We start from the raw sequence: 18,976 nt of genomic DNA on the forward strand, positions 1-18,976 counted from the left end.
TTTTTTCCCCATCTGGAAAGATAAAATCAGGCAGGTTTGTTTTGCAGGGAATTGGATTTATTTTGTCATGACAGCATGTCATGCAAACACCATCTGTTAAAAGTACACTTGACAGTTCATTGGGGAAAATAGAAGCTAAAACCTGGGCCATGTTTAACAAGGCCTGCAGACAGCCAGGAAGATGTCTAAGTTCCAGACATACGATACCTGTCTTATTTAAAGAGACAGTAATTCTCTGGATAAGCAGCAGGGTGAACTACACTGCCCTGACATTGGTGTGAGAGTGTGTTGGCAGAGTAAAGTTGTGACTGAGAAGAAAAGTCAGTTGCAAAGGTTGCAATCCATCTGGGGAGATCACATCTTTCTGTGCTGTGACTGTGGTTTCGCTCAGCATTTACTGATGTCCCAAAGTACTTAGGCATTTTGAATGTACATATATCTGTAAAAGGAGGTGGCTTCACTGCAGTGTGTTTGTCCTTATAACACGGTAGCAAAGGCAGCATTCACCTTGTATTACAGTTGTTACCACAAGGTTCAAGTTTAGTAAACTTAGTAAGTCAAATAACCATATGAGTCATATTGCTTATGTTTGTGTTTTGGTGATACATTAGTCCAAACTGAACCTCATATCCACTAACATAGCTACAGTTCTCTGCTAAAATTAGTAAATATTTGACTTTTCTTTCTGAAAAATGTAAGAAATGTTAGTAGGAAGAGAATTTATTTTAATAAACATCAATGTACAAGCAGGCTACTTTTCTAGCAAGACCAGGTTTGCACTACAACTGCGTTTCAGTGCTGACTCTTTTCAAGAAACTGCAAGACTAAACTTTCAGAATAAAATATATGAATACTAGCTAGTATAAACTTGTTCTGAAAGCCTTTATTCACAGACAAAAAGTCTTTGTCGATCTGAGTAATAAGAGTGGAATTAGCAGGATTGTGCTCTTGGTGTAGAGAGTTTTCAAGATGGTGAATTCCAGGTGCTATACATAGACAAGAGTCCAGATGAACTGAATTTTTACTTGTTTGGCTTTTGGATTTAGAAAAATATTTTTTTAAGTAAGACATATTCTTAGTTGCACCGTCAAATTTCTAACATCCTAATCTTTCTTGATGTAGTTTAAAGAAAAAGTATGCCATACAATAAGTGATGTTAAAAATATGTGGAGAAAGAGATGATTTCTGTATTCTTAAAATATTCTATATGGAAAAAAAACCCACAAATGTTGAGATATACTGTAATCACTGCAGCTTCTCTGCTTCTAAGAAGAACCTATGCTCAGGTCAAGCACTTTTATCCTTAATTGTACGTTGTCTTAGTTGTGTTTTTGTAGTGCTGTAATGCAGTTTTTTTGTTCTTTAAATCTCTTGTAAATCTTTGGATTTCTATATAAATGAATTGTCCCTGAAGCTGCCAAAACAGACATGAAGATTTATAGCTCTTAACATCTGATTTTATGTATCCTACTTGTCACCACTCCTTTTGCTGCTGTATTAAATTTGAAAGCGTATCACTGTGTGGGAAAACCAGCTGCTTTTTATATTTAATCTCTCATCACCTTTCAGCTGTAATGCTGTCATTTGTAATCCACTCAGACTTGTGTAATTTATTTTGTGCAGCTAAAATATTCCAATTAACTCTTTTTTTCTTAAATTCAGGAAGAATGCTCTGTCCTTTTCTTAAAATTGTCCCCCAAATCTTTTAAGATGCAAAATATGACGCACGAATTTCTACTAGTTTTGTTCCTTTGTGGAGGAAACAGAGAGACAGGAGGCATGAAATTGTAGTGGGTTGGCCCCGGCTTGATGCCAGGCACCCACCAAAGCCTCTCCATCACCCCCTTGTGCAAGTGGACAGGGGAGAGAAAATGCAATGAGTTGAGATAAGGACTGGAAGAGATCACTTGCCAAATACTGCCAAGGGCAAAACAGACTGTTGTCTCTCAATTAAAGACATTGAATTTATTACTAACAAAATCAGAGCAGGATAATGAGAAGTAAAGTAAGACCTTATAAATGTCTTCCCCCACCCTTCCCTCCTTCCCAGCTCTGCCTCCCTCCAGTGGTGCAGGGAGCTGGGAATGGAGGTGTGAGAAACCAATCTGATTTTTATTTATGCCTCAACATTTGTTAAACATGAGGTGAAAAAATTACTTTAGGGGCTGTATACGTCTGGGAGCTCTGTCCCCCGAGAGGCTTCACCTGGCAGCTAATCAGGAGAGAGGAAGCTTCCACTGCTGGTCTGCAAGTGACCTCCCATTGCTGGTGGGGCAGATCCCTGGATGCCCCGGGAAAACCGCGCGGGAAAGGTGCGCGGGAACGCACGCCATAGGAGAGCCAAGCACATAAAAGCAGCTAACTGCGACACAACCCGGGGCCATTGTCTTTGGGTTTCTCGGAGGGAGCAGGGGCTTGCCTGGACGGTCAGCTCTGTCCCCTCGCCCCCTTCGCATTTTCCTGCCTGCAATCCACTCCTTTCCTGGCTGTCCTGTCTTCCTGTGTCCTGCTCTGCTTTGCTGCTTCTCCGACGATGGAGCCACTGCTGCCTGCAGCCTGCCTGCACCTAGCCCGGAGCTCCTGCCTGCACCCAGCCCGGAGGTCCTGCCTGCACCAGCCCTCCTGCCTGCACCAGCCCAGAGCTCCTGCCTGCAGCCAGCCCAGAGGTCCTGCCTGCACCCTGCCTGCACCCAGCCCGGAGCCGCCTGCAGCCACCATGCTCCAACCCTGACCGCCTCGAGTCCTGTTCCTGATCTTCCACCCCGGGAGCCATGCAGACTCTTGCAGCTCGCAGTGCACAGCTCCATCTGCCAAACTCTGATCGACGGGGCGCCCGGGGTACAGCGGGAGCGATCTGTCCTGTATTGTCTTTCTGTCTCTCTTTCCCCCTCTTTGTTCCTTTCTCTGTCCCCTCTGGTAGGAACACTTACCCTTTCTTTATCAATAAACGGTTCTCAGATATAATATTGCCGCGTTTGCGCTTCATTATTTGTCTGAGAAATCCATTAAAAGAATCCTTCCCGAGTTCCCTTTTCAGAGCGGAACGGGACAGGGGGTTATGGTCAGTTCATCACAGGTTGTTTCTGCTGCTGCTCAGGGATCAGAGTACTTCTGCTCCAGTGCTGTGTCCTTCCCACAGGAGATAATTCTCCATGAACTTCTCAAATGTGAGTCCATCTCGTGGGCAGCAGTCCTCCTCAAATTGCAGCACTGTGGGTCACTCTTCCATGGGATGCTGTCCTTCAAGGACAGGCTTCTCCAGGGTGGGTCCTCTACAGGGTCACCAGTTCTACCAAGCAAACCTGCTCCAGCATGGGCTCCTCTCTCCAGGGGTGTGCAGGACCTTCTGTCTGCATCCCAATGGTCTTCCATGGGCTGCAGGGGAATCTCAGCTCTGGTGCCTGGAGCACCTCCTGCCCCTCTTTCTCCACTGGCCTTGGTGTCTGCAGAGCTGGTCATCTCACATGTTATCTCACTCTTTTCTGGCTGCAGTTACAATTATGCAATAACTTTTTTTCTCTTTTTAAATATTTTATCCCGTGGGTGTTGCCACCATTTCTAATTGTCCCAGCCTTGGCCAGCGGTGGGTCCATCTTTGGAGCTGCCAGGAATTGGCTCTGGTGGACCTGGAAGAAGCTTCTGGCAGCTTCTCACATAAGCCACCCCCATAGAACCCCCTCTCCCCCACTGCCAAAACGTGACCATGCAAACCCAATACAGTCTTTATGACAGTTCTTTTTTTCAGCTGGACACACCATATGTGTGTATGTGCAGGGTTGAAAGCACATGTGTGTTCAGGTTTTCTGTATATTCAGTGTTCTGCTTTATGTCTTTTGTTTAACTTCACATATTTTTAATTACCCTTTTAGAAATGTAGAAGGAAAAAAAGGGAAAACAATGTTCAAATTGTTTTGAGTTTTGAAAGGACCATAAGTTTTGATATTTCTATACATAGTCTCATTTAAATACCTGGCAGTCTGGAGGGAGGAAAATGGAAGGCAAAAGGAATGGAACAGTATAGGGTATCTTATCTTTCTATTCTTAGCTGAAAACCAGAAATGCAGATTTGAGCATCATTTGCATGACCACATATTCAGCTGACTACAAATGCATTGTTCTGTGGGATACTTTGTATATTTTCAAGATAAACTTTATCTTCACTCAAGGTAGTGATTGTCAGACGTTGGATTCAATGATACAGGAGGTCATGTGATTAATAGAAATATTCCTGTTCTACAGTTTTACAGTATCACAGTTGGGTTCTTGGCTTTTGTTTATTTTAAGTCTTATTACAGCCAGATTTTATTATGGAGATTTTGTTTTCTTATCCTTTCTTAATCTTGCAATGGTATGTTGTGAATATTTTAGAAGGTGACTTCATGAAATGTAGTTTTTCCTGTCTAAGGAAAACTGTGGATCGTATTATATCCTTAAAAAAAATATTACTGACTGTGGGAAATCAATCATATATTTTCCCATGGAAGCAAAACATCTGCTATCATAACCAAAGAAAAAAATAATACACCAAGTGAGTCAATTATTTGGGAATTCTTTTTGGTAATAATTGAAATTTATTCAAGAAAAAATTGTAACATATGGTTGCATTCAGGCCATGGAAGTTCATGTATGGGAAAAGTGAAGAATCTTCTTTAGAGCTGCATGTCTTATTTGTTTTTTTCCTTTACTTTGCAGTGACCCAGGGTGGGGATGCAATTGCATCTGATACATGTCCAGATCCTGGAATTCCTGAAAATGGGAAGAGGGTAGGCTCTGACTTCAGGTAGGTACATTTAGTTTTCTGTATCACCAAGAGGAAGGTGTTTCCTGTTACATTTATACAGCGCCTGTAACTATAGATATGTATAATTTCTCTAGTTTTAAATTTATTGATTCTTTGTCAAAACAGATTTATTCAATTGCATATCTTGAATTGTTTTTCTTGGTTTTTTTTAATCAGTGCATTTAAAATAGGAATTTTAGAGCATAATAATCTCATTAATGTAGAAAAAGCAGAACTCTGTGGACAGCCTAGAAGAAGAGCAAGAAGAAGCAGAGAGTATTATCTGTTTTCCCACTATGTAAGAGCTGTTAAAAAGCATGAACATGGGGAACATGGTAAATTCAGTGTCTGAGACTCTGATGAATGCCATCTCCTGTGTTTCCTTATTTTCACCTTTTGTTATATTAAGAAAAGAAGACAAGGTCATATGGACTCCTGTGGAGAAAGGAGGAAGTTTGCTCTTTCCCTGTTGAGGAAAAAAGGCAGAGACTTGAAGGTGCAGGAGAGAAGAGGGTCAAAGGAAGATGGGAGCCTCCAGCTCATGCAGAGATTTATAAATTGCTCAGCAGGGAATGAACAGTCAGACCTAAGAGAAAGGAACAATTCCTAGGAATTACAAGGAATTGTGCAAAATTCTGCAACTCTAGGAAGCAAACTAATAAAACTTGTCTCCTGAATCAGGTCTCTTCCAAGCTGGGTCATAACCAACAGAAAAAATAAATTAAAAATGTGTTCTATTTCTGACATACTCATTTTGGATTTTTCTCTATCTCTCCTCAAAGGAGTTTAACAAATCATAAACATCTCCAACATTAATAAATTCAGTTATATCTGAAGTCATGGTTTCTTTGGTGACAGGACAGCAGTTTAATGTATTTTAAAAAATAATGAAGGGAAATAAGCTTTCAATAAATAGGCTAGAGAGAGAAGTTGTCTAGATGTGTGCTGATCCTCTGTGTTCTGATCCAACTTGTCAAGCACTACTGCTATTGTAAATGAAATTGTATGATACAAAAATACAGAATGTATTTGCTGTCCAAAGGGCTGCTGTTTTAGCAAAATAAATGTAATTTCTGTCTAGGTCTTTATTAATATTTGATGTATTGCAGAGAGAAACATCAGGCAGTAGAAGACTGGGTAAAAATGGGATGCTAAAACATAACTCTTTTTCAAGATGTATTAAAGTGCCTGTATAAACTATTCATCCAAGGAATAGCTTTATACTTCTGCTGTTATTTTGGAGAGTATTTTACTTCCCTGCTTGTGCAGGCAGACCTCAGTATCCCTCCCCTGCTTCAGTCTCTCCCCGTAAAGCCATAAATGATGCAGAACATGCCTCTTCAGAATTCTTCCAAATAAAATAGTTGAAAGAATTAGGGGCAGTGTCTAAGATCGCTTTGTTATCACTGGAGAGAGAAAAGCATCTCTGGAAAGAGTTAACAGTGACAAGACTAGAGGCATGGTAACTACTAGATTCAGGATTAAAAAATAAAAATCATGTTTTTACTATGAGGATAGTAAACATTGAATTTTGTGAGATAATTTGTAGAATCTCCATCCAGGGAGGCATTCAGAACTCAATTGAGCAGGGCTCTGAGCCCTCTGTTCCAACTGGGCTTGCTTCAAATGGACTAGATGATATCTTCATCCAGTCCAATTTATTCTGTGAATCTATAAATCTCATACAGCTTTTACGTATTCATGACACACTGTTGGCCAAAGAGACCATCTAGTTGTGGACCAAATCAATGGATAATGAACAATCGTTAAGAAACAGCAGCAGCTTTAAGAGCACTGATAAGCTCTAAGAGGATAAGAAGGAGAATTTCTTCTTTTCACCTCTAAACTGTAGTCTGTAAATTGAAAGAGAAAGGGAACTAAAATAGTTTTGGTGAAACAGGTTCAGAGATCTAAAACATGTGAACCCAAACATGGAAGAGCTCAACAACGTATTTCCCAGCAATACATAAAAATACCAAGAGGGAAAGCCCAAAAGAACCTTAAAGCTCTAAGTATATTTTAAGATATCTGAAGGAATCTACCATCAAAGAACCTTGCAAAACATAGATAACTGTATTTCGAACACAGTCTCTAAGGAATGAATGTGGTTAAAGGTATCTTAAAAGCCTGGAGCTTACATATGAGCAATGCTTATTCTTACTAAGCTAACAGAGCTAGGCTGTTTCCCTCCCTCCTTTATCCCATCTAGCTGCTCATAATATTTTCATTTCACCAAGTGTATCTTACTGTTCATGGGGATAAATGAATGTGTAAGATGTTCAACAAGCAACATCGTATAACATGAGATAAATAAAACATGTTGTATACTTTGATCACATTAATTGTGTGCAGTTCTGAATATTAGTTGAGAGAAATTATAACAGTTTGTTTTCCTCTTAAACATTATTTATTATCTGAAAACTGGTTATGCAACAGCAGCTGGTTTTCCTGTACTTTAAAGTTTGTTAATATCTATTTAAAACATATCTGTCTTAAAATTAGCTGTCTAAGTCTAGATGGAGATTTACACAGAGAATTTGGCTGGAATTTAGTTTCTGTTTCTCTGAAATGACAAATCAAGCTCTTCCATAGGAGAAGGGGGAATAATATTTGCTGCTGCTTGCATTTCTCCATTGTAATAAAAGTGCTCCAGAGAGTGAAAAAAGGCAATGTTTTCTTTTCTTTTCTAAGAGGCAAGTATAAACAGCAGAAGGAGCTATTGTTCTTGTCAGGAGAATGACAACTGTGAATATTAATCTGAACTAAAACATGTGAAAATGCACATTCAAAATCTTTTCCGGTCTACTGAAAGACATGTTATGAGTAGGACTGATGGAAAGGCAGAGGGTTTATTTTCAAGACAGCCTGAGACCCAACTGATTCAGTGATGACAAGTTCTTTGAAAAGGGTTTCATCGTTTTCAGCATAATAATGGCATTCATTCTAATATCATAAAGCAAACAAAAAGGTATTGAAATCTTAACCTTTTCATTGTGTCCTCCTGCCATGCTTCTACTGCGTTAATTTCAGGAAATAGGGAGAAGATTTTCAGTGACTTTAAAACAATCTGATGGATTTTGGATTAGTTTTGGGGGAGAAATGGCAAGTCAGACTGGGCTAGAGTAATGATAGCGTAATCAACACGATTTTGAGATCAATTTCACATTTTGTTTTTATGTGAGATTGCAAACTAGTAGATTGTTTAAACGAAATCTGAAATGGATCTAAACAATACTGCTTCAGTTCTCCTTAAATATTGTGTGGTGTGTGTGGTAGTGTGAAAATGCATTCATATTCCACAATTTCACCAACACTTGTAAAACAAATAGCTTTAAAATTTCCAAAACAGATTTTGAAAATTAAATCAACTTTTTAATGTTAATATTTTCTTTTTTTTCCAAATGTCTTCTTCCAATCAGATTCTAGCCTTCTTTATAAAACCAAATTATGCTTTGTTGGAATTCAAATTTAAAATAGAAAAAGGAACACGAGGAAACAGATTTCTTCCCCTTGTTTAAAGTTTACAGGGGGAAATAACAAAGCAAAACAATACTTCCAGTGCCCACAAATTTGCTCAGTGACTAGGGAGGTAGAGATGTGAAAAAACCCAAACCAAACAAAGAAAAAAAACAAAAAACCCAAACCAAAACAAACAAACAAACAACAAACCCAAAAAACCCCAACCCAATTAAAAACCTTCATTGTTAAGTAGTGGATATTAAATGAACCAGTAATTTTCTTTGAAATCACAGATAAAACAAGCTATAAGGCATCTGTAAAAGGATGTCCCCTTTTTAAATGGGAAACTGTCAAGCTTAATAAATGGAGAGACTCAACAATTTGGATGTGATTAGGAGTTTTATTGTAGACTGTGATCTAGATGCATCCTCTCTCCTAAGATGCTTATTTACATCCATAAGGAGCTTCTGAGTACTTTGTATCCCTGCCTTGCTTTTTAATGTCACACTTTTTGCTGTTTTTCTTGTTCGTTTTTATTGTGTTGTATTTAGCACATTTATTTTGTGTCCCTTAGTTGTGTTCAGAGATTTCAAAAGATTACATATTAATTGTCTTTAGATCCTGAGATCCAAGCTATTTCCAGAGCTTTGGGGGAAAAAAACCAAAAACAAACAAAACTCCAAACCCTGAAATACATACTTTGTAAAATAATATTGAAACAAATTGAATCATCATAAGTTAAGTTAAATTAGTGTGTGTTTTATGTATACATTAATAACTTTAAAAGTATTTCTGTAATGATCAAAACCCAATCTAAGCATAAGATCCTTCACTTACTGCATTAGACATAAAAATATTTGTATTCCACTTGTTCATTTCCCCCCACCTCCCTTCTTTCTTTCTTGGGGGGGCGGAATAGTCAGGTATTTTTAATGATAAATTGCTGTTGCAGACATCCAATAATTGTACATTTCATTTCACTCTGTTTTTTTGTATGTGCACAGTTTTGTATTTCTCCTTACATGACTTGATAGCAGCCAATTTAAGGGAAATGTTGGTTTTCACATTGCATCGTTACACTTGTGGGATGGTCTTTATCCAGTATGATTTTTAAATAGTTTAATTCTCAATTCACATTTTTCACTACTAGATAGGTAACTGCTTACATTTTTTCCCTGTTTCCTTTTAAAAAGAAATTCAGAGATCCTAATTCTATAAAATAGAAGAAAATGCAGTTAAAAATATGTGTTTATGGCATTAAAATGTCAGATTGATGAGTGATATTTTCTCCACCAATAAGAGAAACTAATTGTTTATTAATTTGAAGTACTTATTTGAAATCATGATTGGTTTATTTTTCTGAGGGTTTTAAGAATGTTCTGAAGATTATATACTTTATTTTGAAGTATAAAGTAAACACAATTTTGGAAACCTACATTATTCTTCAAGAATTTCATGCATTTTGCATGAATTATGGAAGAAAAGGGCCAATATTTTTCCTGCCTTGGTCAGTTTTCATATTTACAGCTCAAGAATAAAGTGATAGGAAAAGCAGTTTTTAAAGCTTTCCTAGATTTGAAACATCATACTCTAATTTTAAAATTGACCAAAAAAGAAAAATCTTATTAAAGCTTCTTGAAAGAATGAAAAGAACTATAGAAACACATTGTGATATTAATAAACAATACAATTAATTTTGTGAGATCCTCTGAGAAACTTAAGAAAATACTTGTTCATGGAGGGTGGGAATGAGCTGGATGATAGTGAAGGACATTAAGTGTGGTTCTCCACAGCATAATTTAAAGCATTGAGCCTTCTGACTGCCATATAGCAATCCCCTGGTGTTTAGGACTCAATAACTTAGAGAAACTAAACTGGGAAATCTGCTTTATTGGGTTCAATTGGTTCACTACATGGGATTATCAAATACAGATTTAAAAGTGCAAGAAAACAACAGAACCAGTTAATTATGATGGGGAACAAATAATGTCGCAAATAATAAATGAAATCAGATATGTAAATACTGTTCAGAAAAACTGTCTGTGATATAGACTGTAACTGTATACAGATCTTTTAAAATCTTCATAATGATTGATCAGCATAAATAATTCCAAAGGGACACATTTTAGTGTTACAAGTGCAACAGTCAAATTTCAGTCATAAAATTTATCATTTAGCATAATGTTTAACAGAAAATTTCAACAAGGTCAGGAAGATTTAATGAATTATTGCCATTGACTGAAATTATTATTTCCTGGTTGTACATGTTGACAGATTACCATATCTAATTGCTTATTCTCTCATTTGAGAGAATGTAATGTTGTTGAAATTATTCAGTAAGTTCTGTTGCCTGAAAGAATTGTGATCATATATTTTTTTTAAAAAATACATATCTGTGCATTCATTGAACTCATTCTGTGAAAGAAGAAACATAGTATCATAACTGTTTTGTGTTCCTGGCCTTACTTCCTTAAAAGGTGGTCAAGCTAGACAGTAGACCTGTTCCCTAGAGTATAAGTTGTTCTTTATTAATATAATATTGACAGAGTAGAATTTTGCAACTTAATTTCTTTGTTTGGATCTTGGAATATTGTCACTTGGCAATATTTGTATTTGTTTGAGGGCATTGATAATAAAATATATTTTAATTCCTCCCCTCTTCTTTCCCCCTCCTTGTTTTCTCCTAGGGTGGGTGCAAGTGTACAGTTTTCCTGTGAAGACAATTATGTGCTGCAAGGTTCTAAAAGCATCACTTGTCAGAGAGTGACAGATACACTGGCTGCCTGGAGTGACCACAGGCCAATTTGCAGAGGTAACTGCTATTTGGAATTTTTCATGAAGTTTGGAAAGGCTATTTATAGTTTTTGCTGCAATGAAACTCAAAACTAAGCAAACTGAAAAAGGGAACTATTTCTCATGTATATGTGTATATATGATTATAAATATGCAAAGATTTTTATGTAGCTTGAAGCATACAGTCAAATGTGTAGGAAGAGTATCAATTTAGGGAGCTAATTTCTTTTAAATAGTTTTAATTTCAGTTAATCTTCCTTTTGTCATGATAAACTTACTTTAAGTAGAATTAATTAGTTAGGTCTATGTTAAATTTTTCTAAATTAGTTCCTAAATAGGAGCTGCCAAAATACATCAGAACTGAAGTATATAGGAAAAATAAAGAACGCATCCCTAGGTACAGAAATTTTTATCTCAGTAGAAAAATTATTTCACATTGCACATTTAGATTGTACATGTCAATGAGAGTCTTGACCTTTGAAATGTGTTTGCCTTATATTCTCTTAAAACCAGACAACCCAGCCAGGAAAAACAGGGCAAACCACCACCATTAATTGGAAAAGAAAAAAGAAATCATGCAAACTGTTAGAGATGCATTTGTTGTCATTTTGTGGTAGATCAAAGTGATACTTCTTGTACACACAAAACCTTACCTCTCAATGGAGTTACAAATTATAGGGCAGCAAATTATATTTGTTTAAGAAACACTGTAGGATTTGTAATACCTGAACTTAAACTTTTGCTTGTTCTAGAATGAGCTAAAACATAATCTCATTTGTATAAAACTCATATACTTCTTTAAAAAGTTTTCATTACCTAGCTCTTTTGTAATTAAAATTTTTTTCTCCTGCTGCCAGATTAGATCTTTTCAACCTGTATAATCATGTGCGTGCTATGTTTCTGAATGGTGTATAATTCTTGGTCAGTATTATGATGTGCATGTTTGTGGGGAGTGAAATGTGTGGTTTTTATTTGCAGTCTGTATTACTCTCAATTCCTTTACTGCCCTTCAAGATGCCAGTATTCATGGTGCTCATATGAGCACCAATCATTTAATAATAAAATACACAAGCAAAGAAGTTTTTGTTGCATTTTCTAAATTATCATCAGCTAAACCTGAAAAGCTGACAAACTGCGTGCAACTACAGTGGGCTTAATGGCTTCAAGAGTAACTGAGGAAGCTGATGTTTGCATTTACCCCAGAATGGTGGTTAACAAAGCTCAGCATTTAGGAAGCTGATGAATAGTCACAGGAACCATGTTACTGTTGGCAAGTTTGTGACCTTACTTGGAAGGGCACAGTAGTGGCTGGGGTCCCAGGGGCTCTGGGGCAGTGGGGTCTGCCCGTGGTGATGGTACAGCTCCAGGCCCACCCCACTTGGGTCACAGGCAGGGAGTGGTGGGAGGCCACAGAAACTGCCCTTGGAAACTGCTTGATGCTAATGTAAATGCTCCCAGTTTCCTTGAATTCCACACCAAAACCTTACAGCGATCCATTCCTTTTCTGTAGGCAGTATACAAGGCTGTCTAACATTTTTTTTGCAATGTTTTGCAATAACTCACTTCCTAAAGACACCTCTGGGCTGAGCTTCAGTTGTACCTCTTTCTTGGCCTTGTATCCCCTTCCCCTTCCCCCTCCCCCCCCTTAACCTTATCTTCGAAGTTCAACTAGGAGAAAGATAAAAGAGTAACAACTTGACTGAAAAATCTGTCTGAAACTGAGATGTTTCTTAGCCTTTTGTCTTTGTGGATAACTAGAGGAGGGACAAACTGGTAGTGCTGCAACGTCGCAACTCAGGAATAGTTTGTGGTATAGCAGACTTTAGGCAGGAAGAATTGAAAAGAAACCAATAAATATTAATTGTCTGCTAGTTATGGTGCTCAAGGTATAGTTTTCTACCAGTTACTAGAAAGAAAATGTCCTATATTTCATATCCCATGAATCTGCCCTTGTCATTCTTTCAATTAAAAGAATATAGATTGCTTAAAACAACAGCAGCAATGTGCCAAGCTTTCTGTATTGCTAGTAGGCAGCATACAGTGGCATACTTAAATATGATTAGTTGTTCTGTGACACTTAGGGACATGGTTTAGTGATGGACTGGATAGTGGTAGGTTAAGCCTTACATTCAGTAAACCTAGAGGTCTTTTCCAACCTAAATGATTCTGTGATTCTATGACTTTTTTTTTTTACCATGTTAAGTACAGACACCTTGTTAATAACTGTTAAGTGATGCTTTCATAGAATTTCCTGTGTGGATGAGGGGGTTTTTTAGGCATCTACTGGGGTTGTTACAGAAGATTTCTACGTGATGTGTCTGAAACTTGAGTTAAATTCATGGGTGGCTATTAAGACAGTTTTGGTCATAAACATGGAATCATAGAATGATTAGGGTTGGAAGGGACCTTAAAGATCATCTATTTCCAGTCTCCCTGCATACACAGATAGACATTTTCACAGAAAACAGAGTCTTAGTTGAATCAGTCTTGTGATAGAGTTACGATGAGTTCTCAAAGTCTAGTCTCTAATGTAACAAAGGACATAGTAACAAAGGACCGTGTTCTGGTTGTATATTGTGATGGAAGGATACAAAATCTGAGAGTCATTTTCCTCTAGTACCTTTTTTCCTATTTGTGCTAGTCACACTTCTATTCACGGGCAAGATCAGGCTTCCTTCCAGTAGTGTGTGAAGTAAAAAATGCTCATATTTCATGCTTCAGAATGGAGGCAGCCACAGAGGAAGATGAAAACTGGAATTTTCCAAAGTACTAGAAATACGTTGGATATTTTATTCCAATATTCTGAAAAAGAATGACCAAGTTTTTAAACTATCTAGTCATTCCTCTTGGCCTGTACTGAAACTTAAGTAACTGAAGAGTCTAAATTACATCAGAAGCTAATGGAAGTTATATGGATAGATTCTGAGATTTGTATCTAAGTACTTAGAAATTGTATGATCTAGACTCTCTGTTCAGCATGTTGGCAAAGTGCTGTAGTACCATAAACATGACAGTTACATTTTGAAATTTTCTGAGTTCTATAACTCCATTTGTGTCACTGGAAATGATACTTTTAAATATTTTTAAATGCTTCTAGATACTGAAGTACTTAGAGAAATTTGAATATTTTTGTAAAAATCTATCCTTAATGCACTTTAGAAGATAACTGACTTTGTTAAGTAATGTATTTTCAAAATGCTGACTGTCTGGATTTGCTGCATGTGAGAGAGAGATTGTGATGGTTTCACAACTGAATCTGTGCTTTACCAAAGGCAGACTACATACTGCCCAGAACCATTTTATATTTTTTCTCTCTAATTATATTTCCTGTGGTATAAGGAGCTAAGACACTACAGAAGGTTATGTTTAGGTTAAGGACACGCTGTTACATAAATGTTGTGATATATGTGTTTCTCCAAATCATGGGGAAATCATGAAGGGGGATAGCACATACTGGCCCTTCCTACGTTCATAGGTAGAAGGCTCCCTCCATCCATCTGGAAGGGGTAAATCTTTCTCTAAATAGAATATTGATATGACAATCTTGAGAATTTAATTTCCATAAAGTAAAAATAAAGTATTGTAATTGTTGGGCTGATTAATTGAAAAGTGCAAGTTTCTTCCTCTGTAGGTAAATATTCAGGATTTTTTTTTGGTCTGGCTGAAATATCTTTAAAGGCAGATTGTTATGGAATATAGCAGCATAGTAATACTTACATGGCAAGTCATTGCTAATGCTGTGGCTACTTTATAATATTTATTTTAAACAGAGCATCCAGTCTAAAGCAATCTGATTTGTTGTTTATCATTTTAGCTAGAACGTGTGGTTCCAATTTACGTGGACCGAGTGGCATTATCACATCACCAAATTATCCAGTCCAGTATGAAGACAATGCACACTGTGTGTGGGTCATTACAACAACTGATCCAGACAAGGTATGCTCTTTCTCTTTGTCTCAAGTGATTTGTCTTAAAAATATTTCATATAGAATTGCACAAATGCATGAGCATATGCAAGTCTGTATGTTCATTTAAACACAAAAATGCACTGGCACTAGGGGGAAAAAATGTAATATATATGAAAATGTCCACTCAGAGTAATAAGTCTAATTTAAAATTTTCAAGTTTTAAATACATTTTCTAATGAGATAAAAAAAAAATAATCAAAATTCCACATTGCTAAATAGGGTAATAGTGAATTTTTCAAGATATGTCCAGATATGTATTCACTGTTGAATCTTAACATAAGTTTTCTTGGCATAAAAACAGGACATTACATGTAAGTATATTGACAGATGTTTTTAATTGTCTAATACCTATGTAATTTCTCTTTTCAATTCACTGTTTTTCAATAATGATTCTTAATACACAACTACAAATTAGTCATCTAATTATGCATAAGATGGCGGTCATAATGAAATACTTTTACTGTTTTCTGTAAAATCAGTAAAGGACAGAGACCGCTTACCTGAAGAGGAAAAAAAAAAGAAGTTAAAGAAGTATTTTACTTGTATTGTACTTCTATGTAGTGAAATGCTGAATAAATTAATTTCATTATGTCAAAGAATGTGCTATCTATTTGTACTTTCTTAATTACAAAACATGTATTTCCTATGCAGCATTTTGGAAGACTGTATCCTTGACTTCTTTAAAGTAGTTAAAGAAAAAATGTTTCTCTCACCATAAATAAGTTAAAATGTTTCGCTGCAGAAAAGACAAATTTGCTGCATGCTTTCATAGCATATTGTTGTGGTGTAAATACTGTTACTTTGCAAAATTAATTAAGTTCACTTTTTCTTAAGGAGGATTCAGTGTGCCTCACTAAAGATGTGCATATGCAGGAAAAACTGGCAAAAATACAAAACTATCACATTGAGAAAGATTTTACTGTAGTGGGACTTCTTTCTGAACAGAAAAAGCTGGTTTTTAGTTCCAGACTGAACTGTTATATTTTCTTCAGAATAGCCATTAGAAGAAAGTATTTTCCTGGAATGACCTTTGACTTTAAAATCATTGTGTTTTATAGAAATTATTAAATCATGTTGCATTTTTAAATATAGAAAAGCATTTAAATTATGTAAAATGTCTGAAAATTTAATCTACTCCAATTTATATTCAGTAATATGTTTTCTTGGTGATTCTGAAAAACACAGCATATTTTTATAAGAGAAAAAATAAATATGCATCAAAAAAAAGTGAAATTACTACTAATAGAGGAGAGTATTGGCATCTTAGTGCTTTCTTTATTCAGTTAATTTTGATTTTTTTCCTTGACTTTTCAAGAATTTAATTAAGGAGTGTTTTTCATATTTATGATAAAATGAAGATGGCAATCTCCTTACAAGAAAGTTTAACCATAATAATAGAAAAATTGGTACTGACTATGCTATTAAACTCTCCAGTGTATATTTTCTGTGGAGACTCAGACTTACCTATGAAAAACAGTAAACCCCCATCTACTACAATAATATACAAGTTCTCTTTCATTCAGAAATATACAATATATATTTCTCAGTGAATTTAGAATTTTAGTAGTGCAGAACTTAATGAGATTGGTGTGGATCAATTTATTATTCTGTTCACTGGACTTGAAAAGGCACTCCTAAATAGTGTTTTATGGGCAGGTTGCTAGTTCATCAGACATAAGAATACAGAGGAGTTTCCCTTAAATTATGTTCAAAGTTAAGAGGTCTGAGTACATTTGGAGCTTTCACTCAGAAAAAAAATCCACGCTTGTTACTGAAAATCCCAGCGTGAGGAAAAGAGGCATAATTTTAAAGTCTTTCAGTTTTGGACAGGTTGGGCAATATTGAATTTGAGTTGTCTTTTTATTGATTTTGGATTTGTCTAGCAGTGCAACCAAGGAAGACATTTTCTTATTTTCATGTGTCTTGGAAAGGCTGTATTTGCTATAGGAGCACAACAACTGTAAAAGTGAAGTCTTAAAATTAGACTTACTTAAGGCTTACAGTACTGTTAAGTTGCTTTCACATAAAATCTGCATCATCTTTACCAAGACTGGGATTTCTATCCCAAAACAACTGCGTTTAGAGTTAATACATACCCTTTCAGTTAATAAAATATATGAAAGAAAATCCTTTTATTTTACAGACTATCTGACTGAAATGGAACCCTACTTCTTTTTAAAGAAAAATATCTTCCCAGCATTTTGAAATATATGAACTTTAAAAAAAATCAATTACTGAAATAATTTACAAGTTTCCAAAACAATTAAATTATTTTAAGACATATTGAAAGTGTTGCAGGTTTTCACCTTTAATTTTTCTTGGTGTTATGGATGACAGAACTCTTGGAAATTGAACTGTGTATTGAAGGTTTGGTTTTAAGATTACATTGAGGAGTCTGCAATTTTGACTGGCAGATTTGAAAACATTTATGAGAATGCTTAGGGTTCTGTTGATTTTCTTTTCTATGGGGGTAGACAGTTCATGACGTTGTTACTCTGTATTTTAAATTACTTTTGACTTACTCTAAAAGTGAATTTGTGGCCTTTCATCAGTTTAGTTTGCACATGGAATTTTACAAGATAAGACAGTGTTTTCTCTTAACATTCAGTGCAGTTTGAGGAGGATGATACAGTTAAAGGGGTTTCCTTGGAGGTTTCCTTCCAAAGAAAACCCCAAAACCCCAAAACAAACAAAAACCTGAAACCCTAAAAAAACCAACCCAAAAACATAATAAACTGCAATATTTTAAAGAATAAATAAATTTAGAAAATGGACACATTTTCCAGTTTTGCATTCTGGTGTGGAAGCAGATTTTTAATTCCAACTCCAAAGGAAGACAAATTTCAGCACCCTATAGGGACAGTAGCATATTTCCAGGACTTACCCAACCATACCAAGATCATTTTTAGTTAAATGTTTTCCTAACATTTATTTGCCTCTTTTTGAGAAACATAGAAATCTAAATTTGAATCTTCTCCTGTACAAAGGTATTCCTGCTTCTTTTGAGGAGTTGATTTTCTTCCCTAACAATTTTGTTTCCTCTGGGTCCCACTATTGTAGCTTTTGATCAGTATCCTGTCGAGTAATCTATTGGCCTTTTAGTACTTGCAAATACAACTTTATGGTGCTTTTCTTACTCTGTGTCAAGTACAGCTGTAATTCCCGACAGCTCTTCATTGTTTTAGTTCTTCTGTTATGCAGTTTCACAACTTTCTAGAATCAGTTACTTTGAACTCTTCTGAGGTCTTATCGATCTGTTCTGTTATCCCTTTCTTACTTAGTATAATCTCTTTAGTACGTACTAAGCATGCCTCTACCCCTTGCTGTTTCAATTCCTTCTCCAGACTCTGGATACTTAGTGCCTTGGATTTCCTGCTGCTTTCACTATTTTATGGTAGCATTGCAAGGGCGCCTTTTTTAAGCCCCAGTATCTGTTGGAGGGCGAGATTTGTGGCATTATTGCATTAGTAATGATACCTAATTTTGCCCAATATTTTCCTGAATGATTGCTGATTGCAGTGTAGTAGTTTTGCCATGGGCTGCAATATTGCTAAGTTTAATGACCTGGTAAATAAAGACTGTGTCCCAGTTACAGGATTTTTTTCTGAAGGACGTACTTTCTGCACACTACAAAGCACAGATATATTAAGTATTTGTTTGAGCCTAGCAACTTGCTTCTTCCTTACAAAGTAAAAATTATTCACTGCAATTGCCACAACTGAAGACATTGGAGTTAATTATAGTGAGAGTGGGAAACTTCACATACAGTTTTATGTACGTAGCTCTCAGGTATTTGTATGAAGTTGGATTTGAACCAACTTCATTTGTATGAAGTTGGATTAATTAAAATTTGATTTTTATCTGTAGAATTCATACTTTCTCTCTCTACCTCAGCATTTTGTATTTCGGACATCTTGATAATCAAAAATATGTAGATCTAAAAACTATTTACACTAAACTTTGTATTCATGGCAAT

General features: G+C 36.1%; 1 protein-coding gene across 1 annotated transcript in view; it reads left to right on the plus strand.

The window, feature by feature from the left end:
• CSMD1 (CUB and Sushi multiple domains 1) overlaps nucleotides 1–18,976 on the plus strand; it is a 1,097,029-nt gene that overhangs the window by 751,690 nt on the left and 326,363 nt on the right. Inside the window, exons 8-10 of the mRNA XM_085056685.1 lie at nucleotides 4,693–4,780; nucleotides 10,927–11,051; nucleotides 14,847–14,968. Of these exons, the coding sequence (XP_084912811.1) occupies nucleotides 4,693–4,780; nucleotides 10,927–11,051; nucleotides 14,847–14,968 (335 nt within the window). The remainder of the gene's footprint in view (nucleotides 1–4,692; nucleotides 4,781–10,926; nucleotides 11,052–14,846; nucleotides 14,969–18,976) is intronic.

The sequence above is a fragment of the Lichenostomus cassidix genome, chromosome 3, assembly GCF_008360975.1.
Source record: "Lichenostomus cassidix isolate B80296 chromosome 3, HeHo_3.0, whole genome shotgun sequence".
Lineage (NCBI taxonomy): Eukaryota > Metazoa > Chordata > Aves > Passeriformes > Meliphagidae > Lichenostomus > Lichenostomus cassidix.